The sequence below is a fragment of the Chiloscyllium plagiosum genome, chromosome 31, assembly GCF_004010195.1.
Source record: "Chiloscyllium plagiosum isolate BGI_BamShark_2017 chromosome 31, ASM401019v2, whole genome shotgun sequence".
NCBI classification, from domain to species: domain Eukaryota; kingdom Metazoa; phylum Chordata; class Chondrichthyes; order Orectolobiformes; family Hemiscylliidae; genus Chiloscyllium; species Chiloscyllium plagiosum.
In genome coordinates this window covers 24,064,468-24,087,402 of record NC_057740.1, presented here as the reverse complement: position 1 = coordinate 24,087,402, position 22,935 = coordinate 24,064,468, and the positions used below count along the sequence as shown (strand labels likewise).

Genomic DNA, 22,935 nt, shown 5'->3' with positions numbered 1-22,935 from the left:
CATGCCCTCCAGTGCTGATCCACAGTCCTCCCTTCTAGCCTTACCTTTCCCTGTCACCATTCTTGTCCCACCTCCAACCTGCTTCTGTTCTACCCTTCCCTAGCCTTAGATGCCCAACCCTCTTTTGGCAATAAGTCATCTTTGTCCTTCACAGACCCTCTTTGCATCTTCCTCAATGATCAACAAATAGATCCTCGGGACTGTATTTGCCCCAGATCTCTGACCTACTTTAACAATCAGGCCCAGTATGTGTCTGAGCACTGTCTTCACAGCTTCATGACTGACAGTTTGCAACTGCTCTGATCCTTGTGATAGCCATAAAGAGCTGACCATTACTTACTCCCTGATCATTCCTGATGAAGGGCTTATGTCCAAAATGTCGATTCTCCTGCTCCTCGGATGCTGCCTGTCCTGCTGTGCTTTTCTAGCACCACAGTCTCGACTCTGATCTCCAGCATTTGCAGTCCTCACTTTCTCCCACTCCTCAGTAGTCAGACAGATCCCCTGAACCATGACCAGCCCAAATGAACAGATGACCATGGTGAAGCTCCTGGGCAGTGTATGGACTGTGCCTTTGACTGACAGTGCTCCTCTCCCTTGCCCCTCCTTTCAAAGGACTGAGGACTAGACCTATCCACTTTCCAACTTGGTCACTTGGTTGAATAAACATGCATTGCGAATGCTGTGCAGGAAGCCATCACATGCTGTAGGTGTTAGATTAACCCTTTGGCATACATATATTTTGAAGAAAGCATAAAGAGAACATCAGTATTTCAGTATTGGTGGCTTTTAGGCTGTAGCTGAAGCATCAAAGAGTTAACAGGTGTAGCACAGCATAGCAAGACAAAGCATGGATGTTGCAAGAATGCTGTGGATGCTCAGTAAGAGAACACTAAGAAAGCAAGAGAGAAGTCTTGACTTGCATTCTGGTCCAAGTTGGGTGCCTGGTCTTACGTGAAAATTGTCCTTGCAGCGGCCCTTTAATGCTAGTTGAAGGTGCACCTATCATTGTAGGTCTGTGTTTTCCAGGCATCCTGTAGATTGTAAAGGTGCCACGAGGATCTTGAGGGGATGGCAATGTTAGTTGACAAGGGTCATGCAGCGGTGCCCACAGATCATGCCCTGAGATGGTGCGCCATGGGTGAACTGAAGACGCCGGGTATCTCCTTTGACTTTAACATTGAGAATTCTAGCATCTAGTTTGGTCGTAGAAGATGGTCAGATAGGAAGCTACATATTCATGAGGCCAGATGTGTAGTGAAAACATTGGTTAACAAGCAGTGTTCCCTCTTAATAGACAATACAATATTTCCTAGCAGGAATCCCACCTCATGCCTGGAACTTAGATAAAAGATGCAACGAGTTGCTCCCAACATCAAGATAGCTCTAGCCAGATGTCTCACATGATTTCTCACTGCAGCCCTCACTGTTCAGGACTCTAGAAGATACCACTCCAAATGTCTGTTCATTGAATGAGGTCATTAAGCAAGGGTTATTCTTTTTCTCATTACTAAGTTAAACATTTTGTAAAAATATCAACAACATGTAAAGGTGATCTTATGATACAAATGCCTATTATGCTTATTACAGTTTCTTTTCTACTATTTAAACTACATGGCTAAGCACTGAAATGACAGAGAGGAACCTGATAGTTATGTATTTGTTGTAGTGACATTACTTACTGCCATTTCTATTTTAACACATGATAGAAATTCATTCATTCTGTTATAAAGAATGTCCTCCTTTAACTTGTCCAGCAAAATGGACATGATTAATTTCTAATTGAGCTGGAAATTTTATTTAAAGTTCTAAATGTTAAAAAGGCAAATTTATGAGGCTATATCACAGCAGGGAGTTTCACATAAACTGCAGAGGCAGCCTTATTGTATTCCAGCTGTTTCCTAGATCTTAACATCTATAAACAACCTGCTCAGGTGTGTTTATGAAACACCTCTGGAGCAAGCAGGATTTGAACCTAAACTGCCTGGCCCTGAACTCAGGACACTACCACTAAACCACATGAGCTCTGATCTTTGATCTTTACTGCTATCTGGTGAAACTGCAACCTGGGAGCATGACCTCACAAAATGCTCCTTAGGGTTTAATGCCAAAATTATAGTGGACTCTGGACTATTCTAATAACAGATGATATGTTGAGAACGGATAACACAACAGATAACATGACTAAATTTCACCCTGTGCTATCCTGAAAGGATACTTATTTAAAAAGTGTGAATAAATTAAAATTGGACATAGTTTATTTAAATAAACTACCAATAATTTCATGCTTCACAAAGTAACATAATTTGACAAGAGCTTTCGTTAAATTTGAGAATTACTTCATTGCTAATGGGAAAGGTAAAGTGTTCCAGACATAAATTTTTTCCCAACATTGGTGCATTACAGTTTTAGTTTTGAATCTCAAACTGATTAGAAGAAATTATCTAAAGTATAAAATCTTCAAACCTAATTTCTAATTCACAAGCTTCCATGTGATTTTCCTACTGTGAAGTTATTTCTTAACTAATTTCTCATCAGAGTTGATATCTCCATTTAACTTGGAACATTATGAAAGGTTGATCTGTCTAACAATTACGCACTTGAAAATATTCAGGAATTTCCAAAAAGGGAAAAATATCAGAAAGGATTTTATACAAACCAGTGCTTAGAGCAAAATGAGAGGACTTTTGTTAAATTACTTTTAAATTGGAACAAATAGTTTCATAGAACTGTCACTCTACAGTTCTCACAGCTGACAGGGTTCTGGCCACAGAGAGGTTAGGTGAACAAGGACATCCATGAATTTGGATGTAAAATGTGCAAAGGTGATATCATATCTAAGGATTAACTAATGAGCCATCTATCTTATTGTATCTGGGAGATTGCTGTGCTCAAACAGATTGCCATTTACAAAATTAATTAATTATTTGTAAAGCACTTTGAGATGTCCTGAAGTCAATTGAAATGCTTCATAAGTATGAGTTCTTTCTTGCTTTCCACCTGTAAACCTGTAAAACAATGCTGCTTGAAGTTATTGTGTGCTGAATATTCCTGTAGTAGCACATGGAAAGTATGACATGCGAGGTGGTAAATTGAAAGAAAGTAGGCAACATATTTCACACAAGAACATGCAGAAATTATAGGAGACAAATTAAGTGGTATTCATTATTATCCTGACTGGAGCTATTTTCTGAAATCCAAATGTGTCAGCACAGAGCCCAGTAGCAAGGATGTTCGATTAGATTAAATTAGATTCCCTACAGTGTGGAAACAGGCCCTTTGGCCCAACCAGTCCACACCGACTCTCTGAAGAGTAATGCACCCAGTCCCATTTCCCTCTGACTAATGCACCTAACAGTATGGGCAATTTTGCATGGCCAATTCACCTAACCTGCGCAGCTTTGGACCATGGGAGAAAACCCATACAGACACAGGGAGAATGTGCAAACTCCATGCAGACAGTCGCCTGAGGCTGGAATCGAACTTGGGAGACTGGTGCTGTGAGGCAGAAGTGCTAACCACTGAGCCACTGTGCCATGGAAAGAAATGTCTTGAAATAATCTTTACTTCTTTCTGCTCCTTCCATATTGTCCACCCATTCCCATTGTTATTACTCACCACAGTTTCTCCATTGGTTTTGGGGGTTTTCTTCTGGTTGCTACCAATGTTGCTTCTTGATGGGTTAACAGGCAGTGCATGTTTCCTAAGGTAAGACCGGTTCTGTCAGCTGATGCTGCCCGCTGTGGAGAATGTGCATTGCTGCTTAAAGCAGCCAAGTGAAACAATTTGTGGACCATGCTTAATGAAGGAAAGCAAGCAGATTATATTAAGAGACAAAGTTGAAATTTGAACTTGCACATGTTCCTTTGTCCCCTTTTCTTTTAGACTAAGACTATGGGTCAATATTAGCTTTGATAATCAAATATGGGTCTATGTGTACATACAACATATATATGAATATTCCATACATATATACATACATATACATATGTATGTTTCATGTATATTAACAATCTTTAATAAAGGAGGATATTTGCACTGTGTGTTATATTTGTGTTATAAGAAAACCATATTATTCAACCAACATTCACAGTAAGCTGTGTGTTCAATGGGTTTGAAATATTATAACATCATACAAAATGTTAGTGCAACAAGCAGTGTGCAAGCATTTCTCAGTCTTGCCTCAGTGATAACACTGACATCTAAGTGATAAGGTCCTGAATTCAAATCTCATTGCAGAATCTGAGCACATAATGTCAGCAGGAAGTTTAATGCAACAACCAAGGTTTTTTTTAGTATTTCTGTAACGTGCTTAAGGAAATGCTGCAATGTAAATGGTTCTGTGTTTCAGATGAGTTATTATGTCAAAGTCCATTCTGCCCAGATCTCGTGTCACTAATCAGCAAAAGAGTAGTTCCCCCAGTGCCTTGTCTTATATCTTCCTGCAATCTTCAGCCATCTTTCTTATTGTGTCTGGGAGCTTGCTGTGCTCAAATAGATTGCCATTGACAAATACAATTATTTATTTGTAAAGCACTTTTGGAAGTCGTGAAGTCAAGTCACATGCTTTGTAAGTATGAGTTTTGTCTAGTTTCTTTTCTGTGAATCTAAAATAATGCTGTTTGAAATTATCGTGCACTGAGTGTCCCTGAAGTAGCACATGGAAGGTATAACATGGAAGGTGGTAAATTGAAGGCAAATTGCTACCACATTTCACACAAGAACATGCGGTTTACCAGCAGATAGTCTTCAGAAAATATAGGAAACAAATAATGTGGCATTCATTATAAATTGATAATTATAAGAATGCAATCTCACTACCAGGATTTACCAAGTTTTCAGTACACAATATTAAACAGAGAAAAAATTTTTGTAATGAGTTTGGCACAAGCCAAATTAATAATGCCAGATGTAGGACTCCATTATTAGTGAATGAATAGAAAATAATTTATTGAACATAAATGTCAAAATTTACAGCACAGTAATGACAATAAAGCATGAACAAATAGGTGATTTTTGACAAAATGCAAATAGAAAGACATAATTGTGTATCTGATGGAGAGTTTATGACAAGATTATAGTACCTAAACACCGGACTATATATCAAGAGTTAGGTAACTGTATAAAGTGCCGAACACTTACCCATTTCAATAGCTTAACAACACTGAACAGAGTGTCCACATTTATAATTGCATTTCACAGTAGATAAGACATATGAAATAGGTATGGTGACAAAGCTAAGCTATAAATAAAGAGATGCAGCCAAATTTCTAGAACCATGCGCTAAGATGGCATTTATATCTCTACACAAAAAACTGTTTAACATTTTGAAGTCCGTACCATAAAATTTTTACTTCGTTACATTTCTTGCCCAAAAATATGAAAAAGAAAGAGACGAAAGATTCAACCAAATAATATCACACCAATTCAATACGCTGGATGCCACATCATTTCTTTAATTTCCCTTGTAGAAGAGGATCATTATTCTCCAGAACAAGCTATTACAACATGAAAGCATTATACAACAGTGGCAGCCTCACAATATCATCTGTATCTTAGTTGCGACATAAGACTCTACAGATTTTATACATAGAAAATTTGTATTACCACAGTGTGGAAATTTTAATCTTTGGTTTCATTCACAATAAACATTTGCTGTTTATTGGTACTGTGTTAGGTAAATAATAACAATACTAAAATACCCTTATATTCAAAAATCCACTGGACTCCTAGACAGTTACAACAGATATAAATAAAGTCCTATAACACCAAATAGGGCAGCGTGTAAATTTTATGAAACTTGTATGTCCTCAGATTAAACGCTATGTAGAGTTTGTGGAAATGGGCCAGTCCATTTACATTCATAGAAGTAGCAGGTAATAACATACTGAAGTGTAACAGTTGAAGAACAGACAGCATCATAGATAAATTTACATCTAAAGCTGTCACTATTGATTAAAGCTTCAGATTTCTGTAAAATGTTTCAAATGTTTAAATGCATGAATTTCTTAGTATATTTTGATTTGTAATTGGTTGACAATTGTGCATTACATATTCTGCTTTAAGTGGACAAACTCTAGAGTGTTCTACTCACAAATCATATTTTAGTTTCTTATAAATTTGACTGAGTGAATTCTAAATACAGGAACCTAGTTAGTGAAGATTTGGGGCAGCAGTAACAAACTTCACAATAAATAATTTTGAGATAATTATTTATGTTCAATTGTACTTAACATGTTTGTAATGATTAAACGTGTTATATTGGTATGTGCAATGTATTTTGCTGCTATTTATTATGAATGCCTTCGCATTCAGTTCAGATAATTGCAAAATTGTATAGTTTAACAGAAAGAATATAAATGGCATTGCAATTTTTGGCTTACTAAAAAATGGGATTTTCAATTAAGTTTCAAAGAGTGGATATTTTCAGGCACACACTAGCAGAGAAGGTTGCTGGAATGATATTGTATATTATTCAGTAACTAGGCCCCTATATTAAGGTTTTGCACTATTTGACAACATTGCACATCAGTACCTCAGGAATGGGTATAGTTAAATACCTGTTGGATATTGTCCAATCTATTTTCATTCTCTCCTTTTAAATTCTAAGAACACAGCTTCCATCATGACACTTCCAATTTTACTTCTTGACTTTATTCAATTTTATAGAGGGATCCAATGACAGTATATACGAGAAATCCTACTGCATGTAAAACATAAGCTTACTGATCTCACTGAAACAATATATTTATATATGATTACAGAAAAAAAACTGAATGTGAATTGCATTAGGACAGGCAACAAGGAATGTTCCAAAGTTATTTTATTTTAAATAAAATGCTTGCAAGCAATCATTTCCTTCTTAAGCAAATCATATTGTTATATTTTTGACTTAACTGTTAAATCACTAAAAGTAAGAATCTCTTCAGGGGAAAAGAGTTTAAAGAGTGTTGTAGTATCAATGCTTCCAGACCAAAATTGCTTGAACTGTGGTAATAACTAAACGTAGGGGTAAGACAAATGGTGACCCTCTCTCAACTGGACCTTGGCGATGTGAGGCCCTGAGACTTTTAATATCTGAGTCTCACCTGCTTGGTGCCAGTCAGCTGCCTATGGGGAATGGGTGGAAGCAACTGCTGTTGGGAGCAGACATTTGACTGGCAGAGCCCAAAAGAAAAAGAGTAGACAACAAGATAAATCTCAAGGAACGAGGCTTCAGGAGCATCTGATGTGAGGGAATGGTGGTGTGAGGCTAATACTGTGAGGGTGGGAAAGAGGGTGGAAGGAAACAGAGCATGAGAGACTAAACATTCTACTTTTTTAGGTGTTTCTGGTATCAATTTACTTCCATCTATATTTACCATGAAGACTTTCCCATTCAGGCCACAGTTCAAATTGCAGCTGGAAGCTCATTAACATCAGCAGCTCCAGGTCTGCATATTTGAGCAAGCTTGTTGCTTGGTCAGAAGATCAAGTTAAAATTGATGAGGGCTAGATTGCTGGAGGATTTTAGTGAGTTATATCTACAGTCCACCTTCAGATGGGTAGGAAATGTTAAAATTGTCTCTTATATTTCTGGATATCATAAGAATTCATTGCTATGGATGGAATGATCAAAAGGCTAACTTAAGTCAAAAATCAAGCTTTAATATGCAAATAATTTAGGCAAAATGAGAAAAGCAGTGAGGCAAAACACTCAGTTCAAGATACTGTGATAGCACTGTATCACTACTATTGGTGAAATCATCAAATTACGACTTAGTTTTATTCCACCACTGAACATTTAATTCACAGAGGATTATTTGTCATTTGACCATAAAGCGATTTGAAGTTTCACTCAATAAGAAAACCAGGTAGCAGGATTAAGTATTCAGATGCTTTATTGTCAACCAATACAAAGTCTTAAAGAGACTGCTTATGTGAGACAACTGGACTCTTACTCTCAGCCAGTCATAACCCTTAAAAACAATAATTTTAATCTGACCTGTGCATAGAAACAAGACTAGCGTTTATTGGTTTACTTAAAACAGGTTTAGAACTGTCAAGTTCAAAATGGTCATTCTGTCTAATATATCTACGAAGCTGGGCTATCACAATTTTGCACCTTGAATAATTTCCAAAATCAATGTCTATTCTAACTACAGGTCCTACGATCTCTGTCAATTGAAATGAGATTTGGTTTTTCAGTTTAGAATGTGCTGACCTGAACATTGTTAATCACTAATAATAATGAAAATGGTTGCTTAATGATGGATTATTTCATGTGGGACACAACTTGACATCAATATTTCTCCATGATCCCCCTGCTCCCACTACCAATGCAAAGCTATCTGAAACATTTGGAAATTAATTCCACTTTCCTGTAGTGACTGACATTTAATATCTAATGCAATACATTAGTGATCTGTAACCATTTTTTTATAACTGGAATGCAGAGAAAAGTTTTAGCTCCCAGTTGCTCAGACATTTCAAGTTACAAATATCACAATGGGTTCAGCTGTTTGTCTTTACATTCTCATAGATGTATACTAGACCACCATGTGGGAGTTTCATGTTACCAACACACAAGCACATGTTCGCTAAACCAGGATCTTTTCGAAATTACAATGCTGCATCTATGATACTCAAGACGAAATAACAATAGATAGGTGTATTGAATCCCTATACACATGAAGTTGTCTTAGGAGGCAGATAATTGTTTCACATTGTGTTATGGACATAACATTATAGATCTTGGGCATAGTTAATTCACTATCTTCACTATAGAGTAATCTGTTCATTAGCATGAGATTTTCATTTACCTTTATCCAACAATCATTCCACACACAATTTATTAACTAGAAGCAGAATTACTGAACTCAAATAAAAAAATTCAATACCAGAAGGCAAACTAATATACATAGATGCTACTAGCAGTGAGTTTTTCCAGTTGTTTTATGTATGGAGCTAGTGTGGAATTAGAACTTGAGACAGTCGCATTGACCAAACACTTGGATCAATGTGACTATTTTCCACTTACATTAATATGATCTGCGCAAACTCCAATTGACACTATCAAACTCCAGCTGGCTCATTTTAGTAAATAGGACAGGGAAATAAATAATATTCATTTCAACTAAGTGCCTCCCATTTCCAGTGTTTATCTTGCCATTGTTCCTATTCTTGATTGACGGTGGCACTTAATTTATTTCCTTTCATTTCTATTTCATAGAGGCAGTAAGCTTTAAAGAGTTTTAATACTTGAAACAAAATCAGAACACTTGAGTCTTAGGAAATATTGCAATTCCATTTTCCCTTTTCCTGTAGCTGTCTTAACCTGCTGAACAATGAAGACATTTGCTGAATATTACACTTTAGAAAGTCTGTCTCCTGGACATGATAACATAAAAAGATGTAAAATCTTTGTGTATTAGCTTGACAAAATCAGAATGCCAGCTCCAGTTATGAACTAAAATTGTGATTGTTTTTTAACATACAAGCTTGACATGGAGAAATTGGTAGTCTGAAAACACTTTTACAATGTCTATGTTGATTGTCTCTTTAGTAACACAAAAGACACTTGGTTCAATGTATATCTCCATGAGATAAAAAGCAACTACTTTGAAAAATTTGACTAAAAGGGATTTTTATTTAATGTTTTGTCTAGACTGTATTGTCAAGATCACTATTTGTTCAAGCTTTTTTTTCTTTTTTTTAAGTTTTAACACGGAATCATGGACATTTTTTTCTCACTTGCTATTCTCCTATCTGCACTATACAGCTGGCCCTGCGCAGTTATAAGAATAACCAGGTTTGGGTTATCTCTTTACATTTGACCATAGGCACAGCCAACACCACCTGCAGTTAATGCACAAACTCAGCACCTCAGCTTTTCAAATCAGGTCAGAGTGTCATCACAACACAATATATACAAAATTCTTCCACAATATGCAACAAATAACAGTTTCCATGCATAACTCCTATTCAAAATGAAATTTGGTATTAAAATCAATCATTTTCCAATACTAACCATACATTAGCTCTATAAAGAGTACATATTCATGCATAAATCATAATTTTAGTTTATCTGTTTTTTTTAGTTATAGCTGAACACATAACACTTATAAATACTGTATTAAGACATGACTCGGAAAGAAACACATCTGAACATAAAATTACCTCAAAGGACTGTAAAAGTATGAAAAGTGTAAACTCCGGGGTCCTTTATCAACCAGCATCAGCTTTCTAATTCATTGCCATAACATTCATATGTCTTCCATGAACGCATCAAAGTATACATGCCACCTTCTGCAAAATTATAATTTAACAGTATAAAGCTTCAAGTCACAATTTCCAAAACTAGCTAGTATTTATCACATAAACTATACATTAATAGTTGAGGTATTTCTGAGAAATTGTCATAAGCTTGCACGGTCTGTGTCACAGGCCCACCCGCAACAATGGGAACTTTGGTATATTCTTAAAACAGTTCGTTATTTGTAAAGCCAATCACATACTACCAGAATGTTAGTGCACACGTTCTGTGTCAGAGTTGAAATGAAGATGAGTGATAATGAGTTTGGGTTAATGAGAAAGTTCACCTTGCATGAATGGTCAATTCTTCCTTGAATCGTATGTTGACTAAAAATGATTGTACTTGCTTTTCAGTCTGTTTATTTATTTGAGGATTGTCATTGAACTATTAGCATTACAGTATAGAAAGTAATCTGTCATGTTATTAAATAAATATAAAATATAGATAGAACATTCAATAGAACATGAAGATTTTTCACAATGAGGAAACATTAATAACTCAGAATTGATTTAGGCCATGAGTGCATTATTAAGTCCGCCTTAGGTTAGGACACATTACAGGCTGAGACATTGTATGACGTAGTTATATTCAATGCAATATAATATGCTGGAGATTTCTTTCTACTTTTCCAGACTTTGATAGTTCAGATTATTTTGGACAGGGTGATTCTCTCTGCGGTTAGGATGGTGTATCCCTTTGCATTGAAGTGTTTGACAGGAATCTATAATGTGATGAGCAGCTCTTCAGCAATGGCTCATCAGAACATAATCCTTGCTGAGACTAAATTCATTTGTTTATTGTTTTATTTTCATACATGCAATATAGAAAGTATGTTTAGTCCCAAAATGACCTAGGCATTGTTATGGTTGGACAGAGTAAGATACAAAATATAGCTACATATCATTTGAATTTCACACATTGAAATATATAACCTAAGTAACAGCATTCAGTTTTGCAGGAATATACAGAAGAGAATAGCAACAAGGAATGGTTCAATGGGTAGAGAAAGATAGTGCTTTGTTCTCCAGTTTGTTTTCATCCAGGAGATAGATTCACTTTACTGACCTCCTCTACAAATGCCCAATGCTTATGGATTTCAGTGGGATTTCTCAGAAAAAAAGTATTTATGTAACTCTTAGCTTAATTTGAATTTTTGATTATTTACATAATTTACATGATCCTAATCCCTAAGAAATGTTTGGTTCCATATGCTCCCTTTTGCTTATAGACTCCATGAATCATAGTCACAATCAAGGATGTAAGATATACGGGGAGGGTATCTCTGTGTTTCCCAATTCTTTTAAGACCTAGGTATGTTCCTCTCTCTTTCTCCACATTCCAAATCCCAGAATTGCCCTTGATGTCATCTCCTATATATACAGGGTTAAGCTTCTGCTATGAATGTATAATTTAAAGCATAATGTTTAATAATGTAGATGAGTAAAATTCATAAATTAAATAAATACATAAATACACATATAAAACAAAACGTTCACACTTTGCCTTTTGCAATTATGCAAGAATCAATTACATTTTGAATAGATTGCCATTTAAGAATCTTCCCAGACTCAGAAGTTTCTGTTTTGTTTTTTATAAAAAGCAAAACATGTGCACTAATATCATCATCAGGGACTATAACTATTATTTAGGCAATCAATGCATTTGTCTGGGGCAGATTTTGGCAACATGACATCCCCGCCTGTTAGATTAAATTCAAGGGCACTTCTGCCCACTCTACTCAGTTGTCTCAGTAAGATTCGTTGTGCCCCGGTTACTCCACAACGTAGGTAGGATGGTGAAAGGCTGAGCAGAAAACTCTGCTTCTAAAACTGAGGTTTACACAAGTTTCAAAGCACAGAGGTCTACAAATAGTCATCGCTTTGGTTCAAGCAAGGCACTCGTCTTGTGGTCACTCTCTACTAGTAGTCTCCTGCATCACTTTAAAAGGTTTAAGGAATTTTGTTATCAGAATGTGTTTGCGATTTGGAGGACTGAGAGGTTGAGTGCGGGAGGAGTTACAAAACGCAGATCGTGCAAGGAAATCTTTGGTATCAGACGTGATTTTAAAATCACAATTGAAATTCAGTGAGGTAGCCTTTTTGGTTCTCACTATAAATGTCTCTACAAAGTTCACAACGGGAAGCCTTTTTGCTTCCCACTTAATACTACTAGATTTGGTTAAAGAATCAAGCTTTACCACATCACAACAAGACAGAAACAACATTAGAGGAGTTTTAGCGAAATACCGATCAGACATTCCATCTGTGCCTCTTCAATAGTACCTTAATATTCATTTTTAACAATGTACTATTCATCATAATGTTATTACTCTTACATACCAAAAGCTTGGTTATTTTTGGTTCTTTTCTTTTGTGAATCTGGTAAGTTGTTTTTTTTCTCAGTACACTAGTGTCTAATTTCGTCTTCATCAACAAGGTGCCTAACTCCCACAGCAAAGCGAATCAGTTCATTGAAAAAGAACCTTTATCATTAGATGGTACTCTACCCGCATTTTTTTTTTAAAAATTCAGTATCCAGTGATGTTATGCCTCATGAAGTAGCATGAGACATTTAAAAAAGATTTTGTTTTTCGTGGAAAATTCTCTGTTTTTGGTATTGTATATGGCACAAGTCATCTTGTAGGTATTGCAACAACAAGTCATGTCGTACCATCACATGTGATTATCATTAAGGCAGCTGTTGCTATTGGCACAAGTTTTCCTCTCTATCACTTCGTTTCTGCAACTAGCCATTGAGTGACAAATCATTTTCGATCTTTATCTTTTTTGGGGGGCGGGGTTGAGGGGGGAGGGGGAAGGGAGTTGGGAAAGAGTTGTTTTGGGATTCCAATCCTTGTTGGAAAAGTTTGTGTCTTTTATCTTCTTTGGTAACAGAGACATTTCGGAAATAAATTCCATCCAGACTTAAATATCAACAAACACTTTTTTTTAATATATTTAGTCTATGACTAGGTCATTTCCTCATACAGGCTATTCTACAATGACCTTTATAGTGCGAGAGTTTGTCATGAAAATTACCCGAATATGTACTTTTTATGTGCTTCCAGACCCGCATCAACAGCCAGCGACACAGTGCAACTTATCTCCCGACCAGCTCCTTTATAACCCTGCCGTGGAGCAAGGTGTACACGTGTCTCCGATTTGATTTTCTTTGGAATTTATTTATTTCTAAAAATCGTGTTTTTATTTGGTTTAAAGCCTTTTTTTTATGTTTTGGTTTTTGTCTTAATTCCAGAGTGTAGTAGCAGGCACGCTTGCTTGCCCACAATCCCCCTCTGTCACGCTTTGGTAAAAGTGCTTGCAGCTGACGCTGGTGGCCCAGTGGTGGTAGATGGCTCATCCACCCATCTGTCCATGCTTCGTCTGCGGGCGTTCATGAAGAAGTTGCTGACTGTGTTGAGCTCCAGCCCCAGCTGCTGCGAAATGGTGACCTGCATTTCTTTGGATGGCCGTTTGTTTTCCTTGAATATGGCAATCAGTGTGCGGCGCTGAAGATCAGTGAAGACAAGGCGCTGCTTTTTGGGAGTGGTGGCTCGGTCTCGGCTTTGTTCTTGCTCTTTACGCTTGCAAGCTAAAGGAGAGGAGAAAGAAAAAAAAAAGAGAAAAGCAAAAAGAAATTAAAATAAAGTAACGATAATATAGTCGTGTGTTGAGGCTATGGAAATTAGTCCTGTGGGATAGAGCAATTCCTTATTTAAAGCTGTGGCTCCCTTCCTGAAAATCATAGCTAGAAGTGCAACAGTTTTAAGTGAAGCATGGTCTCCATTCGTAATCAATGTTAAACCAAGACTTAGGCTCCCGTAGACCATTTTGTTTGCAAGGAGAAACAGTATGAGTTCAATACTTGTGCAGTATTATCTATTTCTAGTTGCAAAATAAAATTATCACTAAATACGGTAAAGGGAATAGGTCTGGGTGGGTGGCGGGTCAGTGTGGACTTGTTGGGCTGAAGGGCCTAATTCTACACTGTAAGTAATCTAATCTAATCTAAAGAAGGCTGCAGTTAGGTATTTCTAGATCCTTTTCAGCAGAAAATAAATTTAAAATCTCATTAAGCTGAAATGGTGTACTGCTTTCCTCAATACCTACATTAATAAAAAGAACCTTTAAAATAAATTAAAATATACAAGAAATAAAAATGTGATTATGATGTATTTTAAACCAACAAATTTAGAAATGTTATTGCACACTGCTGGAGTGGGTGTGACTTTAGGTTTCCTTGCTCAGAGGTTGGAACACTACCACTGTGCCACAAGAGTCCAGTTCTAAATATAATTGTGATAAATGTTAGAACTAAACTTCCTTGTTAAAGTTTTAATTGACCAGCCCCCATCTAGTGATAGAGGTTGGTCAGTGCAGGCAGAAGTATCTGTACCAACCAATTTTTGACACTAGGTGGAATCCAGAAATTCAGTGCAAGTTTAGAATGGCAGCCAGGACAGAAATGGACCCTTAGCACTTTAAAAGAAATGCCAGGGAATGGGGATGGGTTCTGGGTGGATTTGAAACGGAAGTGACGACAAGGTGGATACAGGAGGAAGGTTAGAAGGACTGAATGGAGGGTGGAAGCATGGAGAAATGGTCTTGAAAGCAGGCAGGCCTCAGAACAGGAAGTCCGGCAAACAATCTTAAACGCACAACATTAAATAAAAATATTGTCAGTATTATAGTAACAACGTGAAAACAAAACAATGTGAAATGAATCAAGTTTAAGCAGTGACTTAGTCCAACTGGAGCTGACTAATTGAGAGAATTTTCTACACAGCAAGATCACTTCTTACCAATTGTTATTAATGGAAAGCCCTTTGCAATAAAAACAAAGGTGAAAGTCCCGATTATTTATGTAACTGTGGATAGCAATCTGTGGTGACTACACACATGCAATTAAACACATTCATCCAGAAGTTACTTTCCAAAAGGCTGAGTTTCTACAAAAGTTATCTGAATAAAGCATCTCACTGTCTAAATCTTTTTAAAGCAAAAATGTGTTTTATTCACAAAAATACTTGATGTACACACATACTAAAGCAGTTCTGTATAGTTTTTAAATAAAAAAGATCAAACATTGGAATCTGATATTCCCTGCAGTTGCAAAATATCAAAGGCATTTCTTACTCATGCGGGACACTATTTACGTAAATTGGGCTAAAGAGAGGGTGTGATAACTGAGTGCACCCTCGTATGTTGGCAGAAATACTTTAGACAGTGGTCTTTCCCCACTGCACCTTGATGACAGCTGCCGCAAGTTTTCGTGTATCCCTCAACATTCGGTCAAGAACAACTCTTTGCAGTGTAAGATCAACAAGTTCCAGGCAAACCAAAGAGCGTCTTAATGGTCTTCCAGACACAGTTGATGTTTGTCTCAGAGTGCATCCCAGAGGACAGACTGTAGAACATGGAGTCCTGGGTCATGGAGCTGCTCAGAATGAACCTCAACATAAGCCTCTCTGTCCAGATCTTCTTTGCACAGGCACATTCCAGAAGGAGATGTGTGACCATCTCCCTCACTTCTCTGCCACCCACAACAACTTTGAGGGCAGCTTGTAGTGGTGGAGACAGTCCATTCAAATATATTGAGCTAAAAGAAGTTGCTTTGCATGCCTCCTAAAAAGGTTGAGGCTATCTAGTCTCACACTCCTTTAATAATGCACTTAGTTTTAACTGCTGCAAAAGAACCTCTCCAGCACTGAAAATGAACTTATGTAAGTGTGACATCTTAGTCCTTTGGATTTCAGTTGTTGAAGGTTTACAAAACGTTTTTTTCACTTTGCTTTCTTTTCTGTGTCTTGCTCTTTCTTCATTTTGCTTTGTGTATCTGATTTGATGTTGACTTCAATATTCCAACTTACACTTGCTGGTTCAGACTTTGAACTGCATTATAAGTATTCTTCAATTTTAATAGCTAAGAGGTTGATTCCCCTTTATACTGGTCCCCCAAAGAAGCTGCTGTGTATTTTGCATGTTTTGGCTGACAGGAACTTACCTTACAAAGGACCACAGAATTTCCATGGGCATGTGCAAATCTACCAAATATTGCACCATTGGTTCACTCAGCAATATCTGATGGATTACATTAAAGCAATATCTGATGAATTATATTAATGGATTGATAAGGGTTATGGTACAGGTTGGACAAACATATTTTTTTTTTAGACCATCACAATAGTTCCAGAGCTTGGATCACGATCAATTCCTCAACAATGTGTATCAAGTGTCATGAAGAAAAGCACTACGACATTATAGATCTTTGCAAAAGAAACTAAATTTGTCTCTAACCGGACACAAAGACATGCTGAGGTTCATAAGACTTGAGATATCAGGAACTTGCAAACAGAAATGAAGTGTGAAAATTCAACCTTTGCAGAAGATAACAGACAAGACGAAGAATGTCAAAGGAATTCATCACAATTGACTCATTGGGTTTGCTGAACATTTGAATATAACCACCATCTTGTACTTTGAATTCTATGTGAAAACGTGGCTAAGAACAGCCAAATGTACAGAACTCCAAGAAGGTCTGAAGAACAAAAGCCTTTGACTGAGAGAGGGCAAAGTGAAAGAGTACATGTTCTGTTGAAGGAAATTCAGATGATGTATAAGGGTCAAACCTAAGAACTAATGAAGAACAGGAACTGCTGCCTCCCAAAATTGTCTACCTACATCAGAAAAAAACAACTTCTCAACTGCAGGTGCCATTGCTGGATCTAACTTTGTGTTAATCCCTTCACACTATCAAGTCAGGTGGTGGTCCTGGCTTTCCACCATCTTGCTCATATTTGAACTGTTCCTGGGGTTATGTTCTTAGTCATATATTGAATGACTGTGCAGTGAAACTAGCTGGAAGTTTTACTGTACATTGTGATTTGCATTTTGCCCAGCTGGAGAAAGTCTGTGTATAGGTGCTTACCTACGTATAAGAGAGTTGGAAATGCACCATGGGTGGCAACACAAAATCAGCTGTATAGCATTGTTCTTCAAGTATACAGAGTACCTGATATCAGAATTCCACTGCTATTGATGGATTTAAATGCCCATCTCTACAGACGACAAGGCCACCTTTTATGCACCATTATCTAAGATGAATTGCTAACCCTGGGACTCACATCCTTGATAATTATTTCATAATGTTTGTAGAGGAGGGAGGCAGCAATAACTTTCTCTTGCTCTTAAAAACAAACAATACTCAGTTTATAAAGTGTTCACGAAATCCATGTGAAACCTACACTCCGGGAGATGGATTTCTGTAAAGGATCTCATTCTGCCCAGCTTTGTTGGTGATAACTATTCTCAAGCTGTATACTTGTTTTTCTGTCAATAATTTTTAAAGTAACTTTATGTGTGTAGACGTAAAAATATAACTGCAAACTAAAGCAAAATAAAGTCTAGAAGTGCAAGAAAACTGAGGAGAATTGGAAATTGAATAACAAATATGTTAAAACAACATGTAATTGATTTGTAGATATTACAGTATACATTACTTGTAAGTGTATCTGCAGCAATTTCAACTTTATTTTTGTCAAAGGACTAGGTTCCATGGAGAGATTGAGAAAAAGGACTGTTTCTTCAAACTGAATAGTACCCATTCTTAATTTGCACATCCAATACAGTCAATTAGACCAAAGTTACAAAGAATGGATTTGGACAAACACTTCATATAGTAATACATTTCTATTTTGTTAATAAATATTTACAATTAAAAATATCCAATTAATAAGTTATAAATCCTGCTGTCGCATACGGGTGCTTTAGTATTAGTAATTATATCTCCCGACGCTGTTTCACAATCTGACTTCATTAACAACCATGTTACCAGCAGAGAACCAGTAAATTTATATGTGAGAAAGCTGCAAGTAAAAGACCTCCTCAGAGCACATCCATTTATAACAGCTCCAATTCTGCATCACCACAACTGTCTGGATTCCATTAGAATTTCAGTTTTGGTATTCATATTTTAAAGGTCATCAGAATAAAGATGTTAGTTAAAAGTGCACTAGAACTAATGTTAGCTGTAAAGGAAATGATGGGTGAGGAATAAGGAGATTAATAGCTCTCACACAATGTATTAAAATAAAGCTATGAACAAGGATAGCAAAGAGCGCAGATAAAAGATAAAGGATGGAATTTTGTGTGGGTACCAGGGAGCCTAGCATCTGTAATTAATTCCCATGGCACCCATGCCAACCTGATCACTAATAGAATAAAATTCCTAATTGGTAGAAGGAATCCTATTTCCTGGGACTCCTGGCTTCACCAGGGACATTTAGTCGCTGCACTTCCTACTGTGGGTTGGATATCTTCCCCCTCCCCACACTGAGAGTGTTGAACCCACGGCTAATAGCTTTGCAGTACTGGCACTGGTGGTGTTGCATTGAGTACTATAGAGAGGATTGAGAGATTGATCCTCCTAAATCAAGTAAATGAAGTGGTGTGGGGTTTTGAGGAACCCCTCATCCAACGAAGTGGCATCCCTTGATGAAGGGAGGAGGGAAGGTGGTGGAATGTCCAGTTAGCAGCATCCTCTAACCTTGTATCCACCAAAAGAGTCAGCAAATAGCAAATTTGCTTGACTGTGTAATTCAGAAATGACTACATCAGCCACCTGATGTGTGTGTGTGTGTGTGTGGTGGGGGGGAGGGGGGCAAGATATCCCATCAGTACACTAGAAATGCTCTTTTGAGCAACCTTGAGCCACCCAGGTTGATAGGTTGTTAAGAAGGTGTATGGTGTGTTGGCTTTCATTAGCAGGGGGTTTGAGTTTAAGTGCCCTGAGGTTAGGCTGCAGCTCTCCAGAGCCCTGGTTGACCGCAGATGGAATACTGTCTTTCAGTTCTGGTTGCCTCATTATAGGGTGGATGTGGAAGCTTTAGAGACAGTGCAGAGGAGATTTTTTAACCAGGATGCTGCCTGGACTGGAGGGCATGTCTTATGAAGAAAGGTTGAGGGAGTTAGGGCTTTTCTCGCTGGAGCAGAGGAGGGTGAGTGGCGATTTGATACAGGTGTACAAGATGTTGAGAGGCATAGATAGAGTGGATAGTCAGAGACTTTTTCCCAGAGTGAAAATGGCTATCACAAGAGGACATAATTTAAAGGTAATTGGAAGAAAGTTTAGGGGAAATGTTCTTTACACAGAGAGTGGTGGGTACGTGGAATGCACTGCCAGTGGTGGTAGTAGAGTCAGGTACATTAGGGACATTTAAGCAATTTTTGGATAGACACATGGATAATAGTACAATGAGGAGTATGCAGGCTAGTCTGATCTTAGAGTAGGATAAAAGACCGGCACAACATCGAGAGCTGAAGGGCCTGTACTTTGCTGTACTGTTCTATGTTCTATGTTTCCTCTTCCCTCCCTTGTAAATACTGGGCCATTCGTTGTTCAAATGATCTTCAGGAAACAAACTAGGAACTGAGGTATACTTTATTCAAAAGATGAATTCAAATGAGTTCATGAACACAATTATCATAGAATTATAGAATATCACCTGACTGAAATTTTGGACAATTGATCTCAACTTCTGTATCACTACAACTGATTATGATATTCTCAGTTCGGTTAGAAGTTCCCAACTTATCACAGTCATTAACACTGAGACACAACTAATTGTACTGAGTCAATGTAACTGGAATTATGGTGAGTGATGCTGTTGTTTGACCATTGAACACAGTCAGATCAAATTCCTATTGTAGCAGAACTATTAGTGTCCTTTTATTAAGCAGACCAATATAGTTTGGCATGACAATGATTGCGTCATGGTAACCTCTAGCTGAGTTCCCTAAAATGTAGCTGGAGGCCTGTTTAATAACCACACTCATTAACAAGTCCATTATCATCTACAAACACTGCTTAGTACACATTGTGTTATGTATTGCCTGTCTCAAATTCTCTCCTGGACCGTACTCTTAAGACCATAAGAAATAGGAACAGGAATAGGCCACTCAGACTTCCAAGGTAAAAACAATGACTGCAGATGACTGATGAAGGGCTTTTGCCCGAAACGTCGATTTTGCTGAAGCTCCTCGGATGCTGCCTGAACTGCTGTGCTCTTCCAGCACCAATGATCCACTCAGACTTCCAAGCCTACTCTGCCTTTTAATAGGCTCATGGCTGATCTAAAACCCCTCACATACACATTCCTGCCCTTTTCCCATAACCTTTGTTCCCCTACTGGTCAAGAATGTATCTATCTCAGCCTTAAATATACACAAGAACTTCCCCCACAGCTCTCTATGGCAAGGAATTCTAAAGGCTCACACCTTCTGAGAAGAAATTCCTTCTAATCTCAGTTTTATACTGGTGCTTCTTAATTCTGTGATTATGACCTCTGGTCCAAGACTCTTTCATGAGGGAAAATATCATCTCAGTATTTATTGTGGCAAGGCCCTTAAGAATCCTATATGTTTCAATGAGATCACCTCTCATTTTTCTAAATTCCAATGAGTTCCAATCTGTTTAAACTTTGCTGATAGCACAATCCCTCCATACTCGGGTATCATCTCTGTGAACATTCTGTGAACTGCCTTCAATGAAATAAGCCTTTTTCTTAAATAAAGGAACCAAAACTACTCACAGTACACCAGCATCTTGTACAGTCATAGTAAGACGTCCCTCCTCTTATACTTCAATCACATGGATAATAGTACAATGAAGAGTATGCAGGCTAGTCTGATCTTAGAGTAGGATAAAAGACCGGCACAACATACTCTTATACTTGAAATAAGAGTCCACAGTGCATTAGCCTTCCTGACTGCCTGCTTCATCTGTGTGCTAGCTTCCTGCAGTTTTTCTCAATTTAAATAATACCGTTCTTTTATTCTCCCTTCAAAAGTGAACAGCTTTACATTTTTCTACATGATATACCAACATTTTGCCCAATAAATTAATTTATCAATGTCTCTTTGTAAACTATCTGTAACCCTCTTGCAACCTGCCTTTCCACCTGTTTTTGTGTCATCTGCAAATTTGGCTAAAGTCCATTGGCTTCCTTCCTCTAAGTTACTGATATATGTTATAAACAGTTGCAGATCCAGCACTGATTCCTGCAGAACCTCACCAGTCACAGGTCGCCAACCTGAAAATGAACCCCTTATCTCCACTCACTGTATCCTGACCATTAGCCAATTCTCTATTCACACCAATATACTATCTCCAATATTATGTGCTTTTATGATTTAATCTTTAATGTGGTACCTTGCTGAATAAATTCTGCAAGCCCAAGTGCTATTTGCTAGTTTCCCCTCTATCCAGTCTGGTTGAGACTTTCTCCAAAATTCTAATAAATTAGTCAGATGCAACTTCTCTTTCATGAAGCCATACTGACTCAGTTTGATTACATTATGGATTTTGAAAATGTTCTGCTATTATTTCCTGAATAATTAATTCCAATACTTTTCCAATAATAGATGTTGGGCTAATTAGCTTACAGTTATGCACTTTTTGCCTCCTGACATTTGTTGTCCCATTGGCAGTTTTCTAATCCTCTGGTACTGCTCCAGAATCTAAGAAATTTTGGAAAATTGCAATCAATGTACCGGCTGTGTCTGTAGCTGCTTCTTTTATATTGCTAGGATGCAAGTCATCCTAGGGACTTAGATGCCTTTAGCCCAATAGTTTGTCAAATTCTACTCCTTTAGTGATGGTGATAGGACTAAATTCCTTTCTCTGTGTTCTTTAGTATTAATAATATGTTTGAAGTATCTTCCACTGTAAAAACTGATACAAAATATCTGTTTAACTCCCCTGCCATTACTTTGTTCCCTAAAGCTGTTCATATTAATTTTCTAAGGGACCTATGGTTACTTTGAACTCCCTTTTCCTTTTTCTCTATTTAAAGAAGCTCTTATTGTCAGGTTTTACATTCCTTGGTAGTTTGCCCTCATTTACTCTATTACCTTTTAATATTTCTCTATCTCTCTATTATCCTTTTAGTCCTCCATTGTTGGATTCTGATTTTATCCAAGAGTCTGGGGCTATCATTGAATATTCTCATATGCTTTCTGTTTCAACTTAATACTCTCCTTAACTTCCTTTGTCAGCCATGATTTGTTTATCTCTCTCTTAGATTCTTTCCTCCTTACGGGGATATATTTTTGTTACGAATCATTAATTACTTCCTTAAATGTTTGCCGCTACTTGCTTACTCTCATTCCTGCTAATCTATTCACCCAGTTCATTCTAGCTAACTCTATCATTGACATTCCCTTTAGTTTAATTAAGCACAGTTAGTTCTGGTCCAAGTATCTCACACTCAAACTAAACCTTAAATTTTAATTGTTATGATCATTTCTGCACAAGGGTTTTTTTTTTAACTCTGAGGTCATTTACTAGACCTGTCTCATTTCCCATTACCAGATCCAAAATAGCCTGCTCCTTGAGGTTTGAACAATGAGATCTTGCTCTCAGAAACCAATCCTTAATTCACTTTATGAATTTGTTGTCGTAGCTACCCATTCCAATTTGATTATTCCAATCAACATAAAGATGAAAATCACCCATAGTTATTGCTTATTTTTTTACATGCTGTTACTATTTATAGCCTTTTCTATGGTGTGGCTGCTATTTGGTATGTGTACACTTACTCCTACCAATGTTTTCTTTCCCTTGCTGTTTAGTACCTACGCACA

At 37.3% G+C, this 22,935-nt stretch overlaps 1 protein-coding gene across 2 annotated transcripts in view; it reads right to left on the bottom strand.

The window, feature by feature from the left end:
* Positions 1-4,939: 4,939 nt before the first annotated feature.
* Positions 4,940-22,935, bottom strand: part of onecut3b (one cut homeobox 3b) — a 105,095-nt gene continuing 87,099 nt past the window's right edge. The window contains exon 2 of one of the 2 annotated variants that reach the window (XM_043721159.1): positions 4,940-13,885. In XM_043721159.1, coding sequence (XP_043577094.1) covers positions 13,593-13,885 — 293 coding nt within the window. In that variant the 3' untranslated portion in view covers positions 4,940-13,592. The remainder of the gene's footprint in view (positions 13,886-22,935) is intronic. The other variant, XM_043721161.1, reaches the window with a different exon arrangement.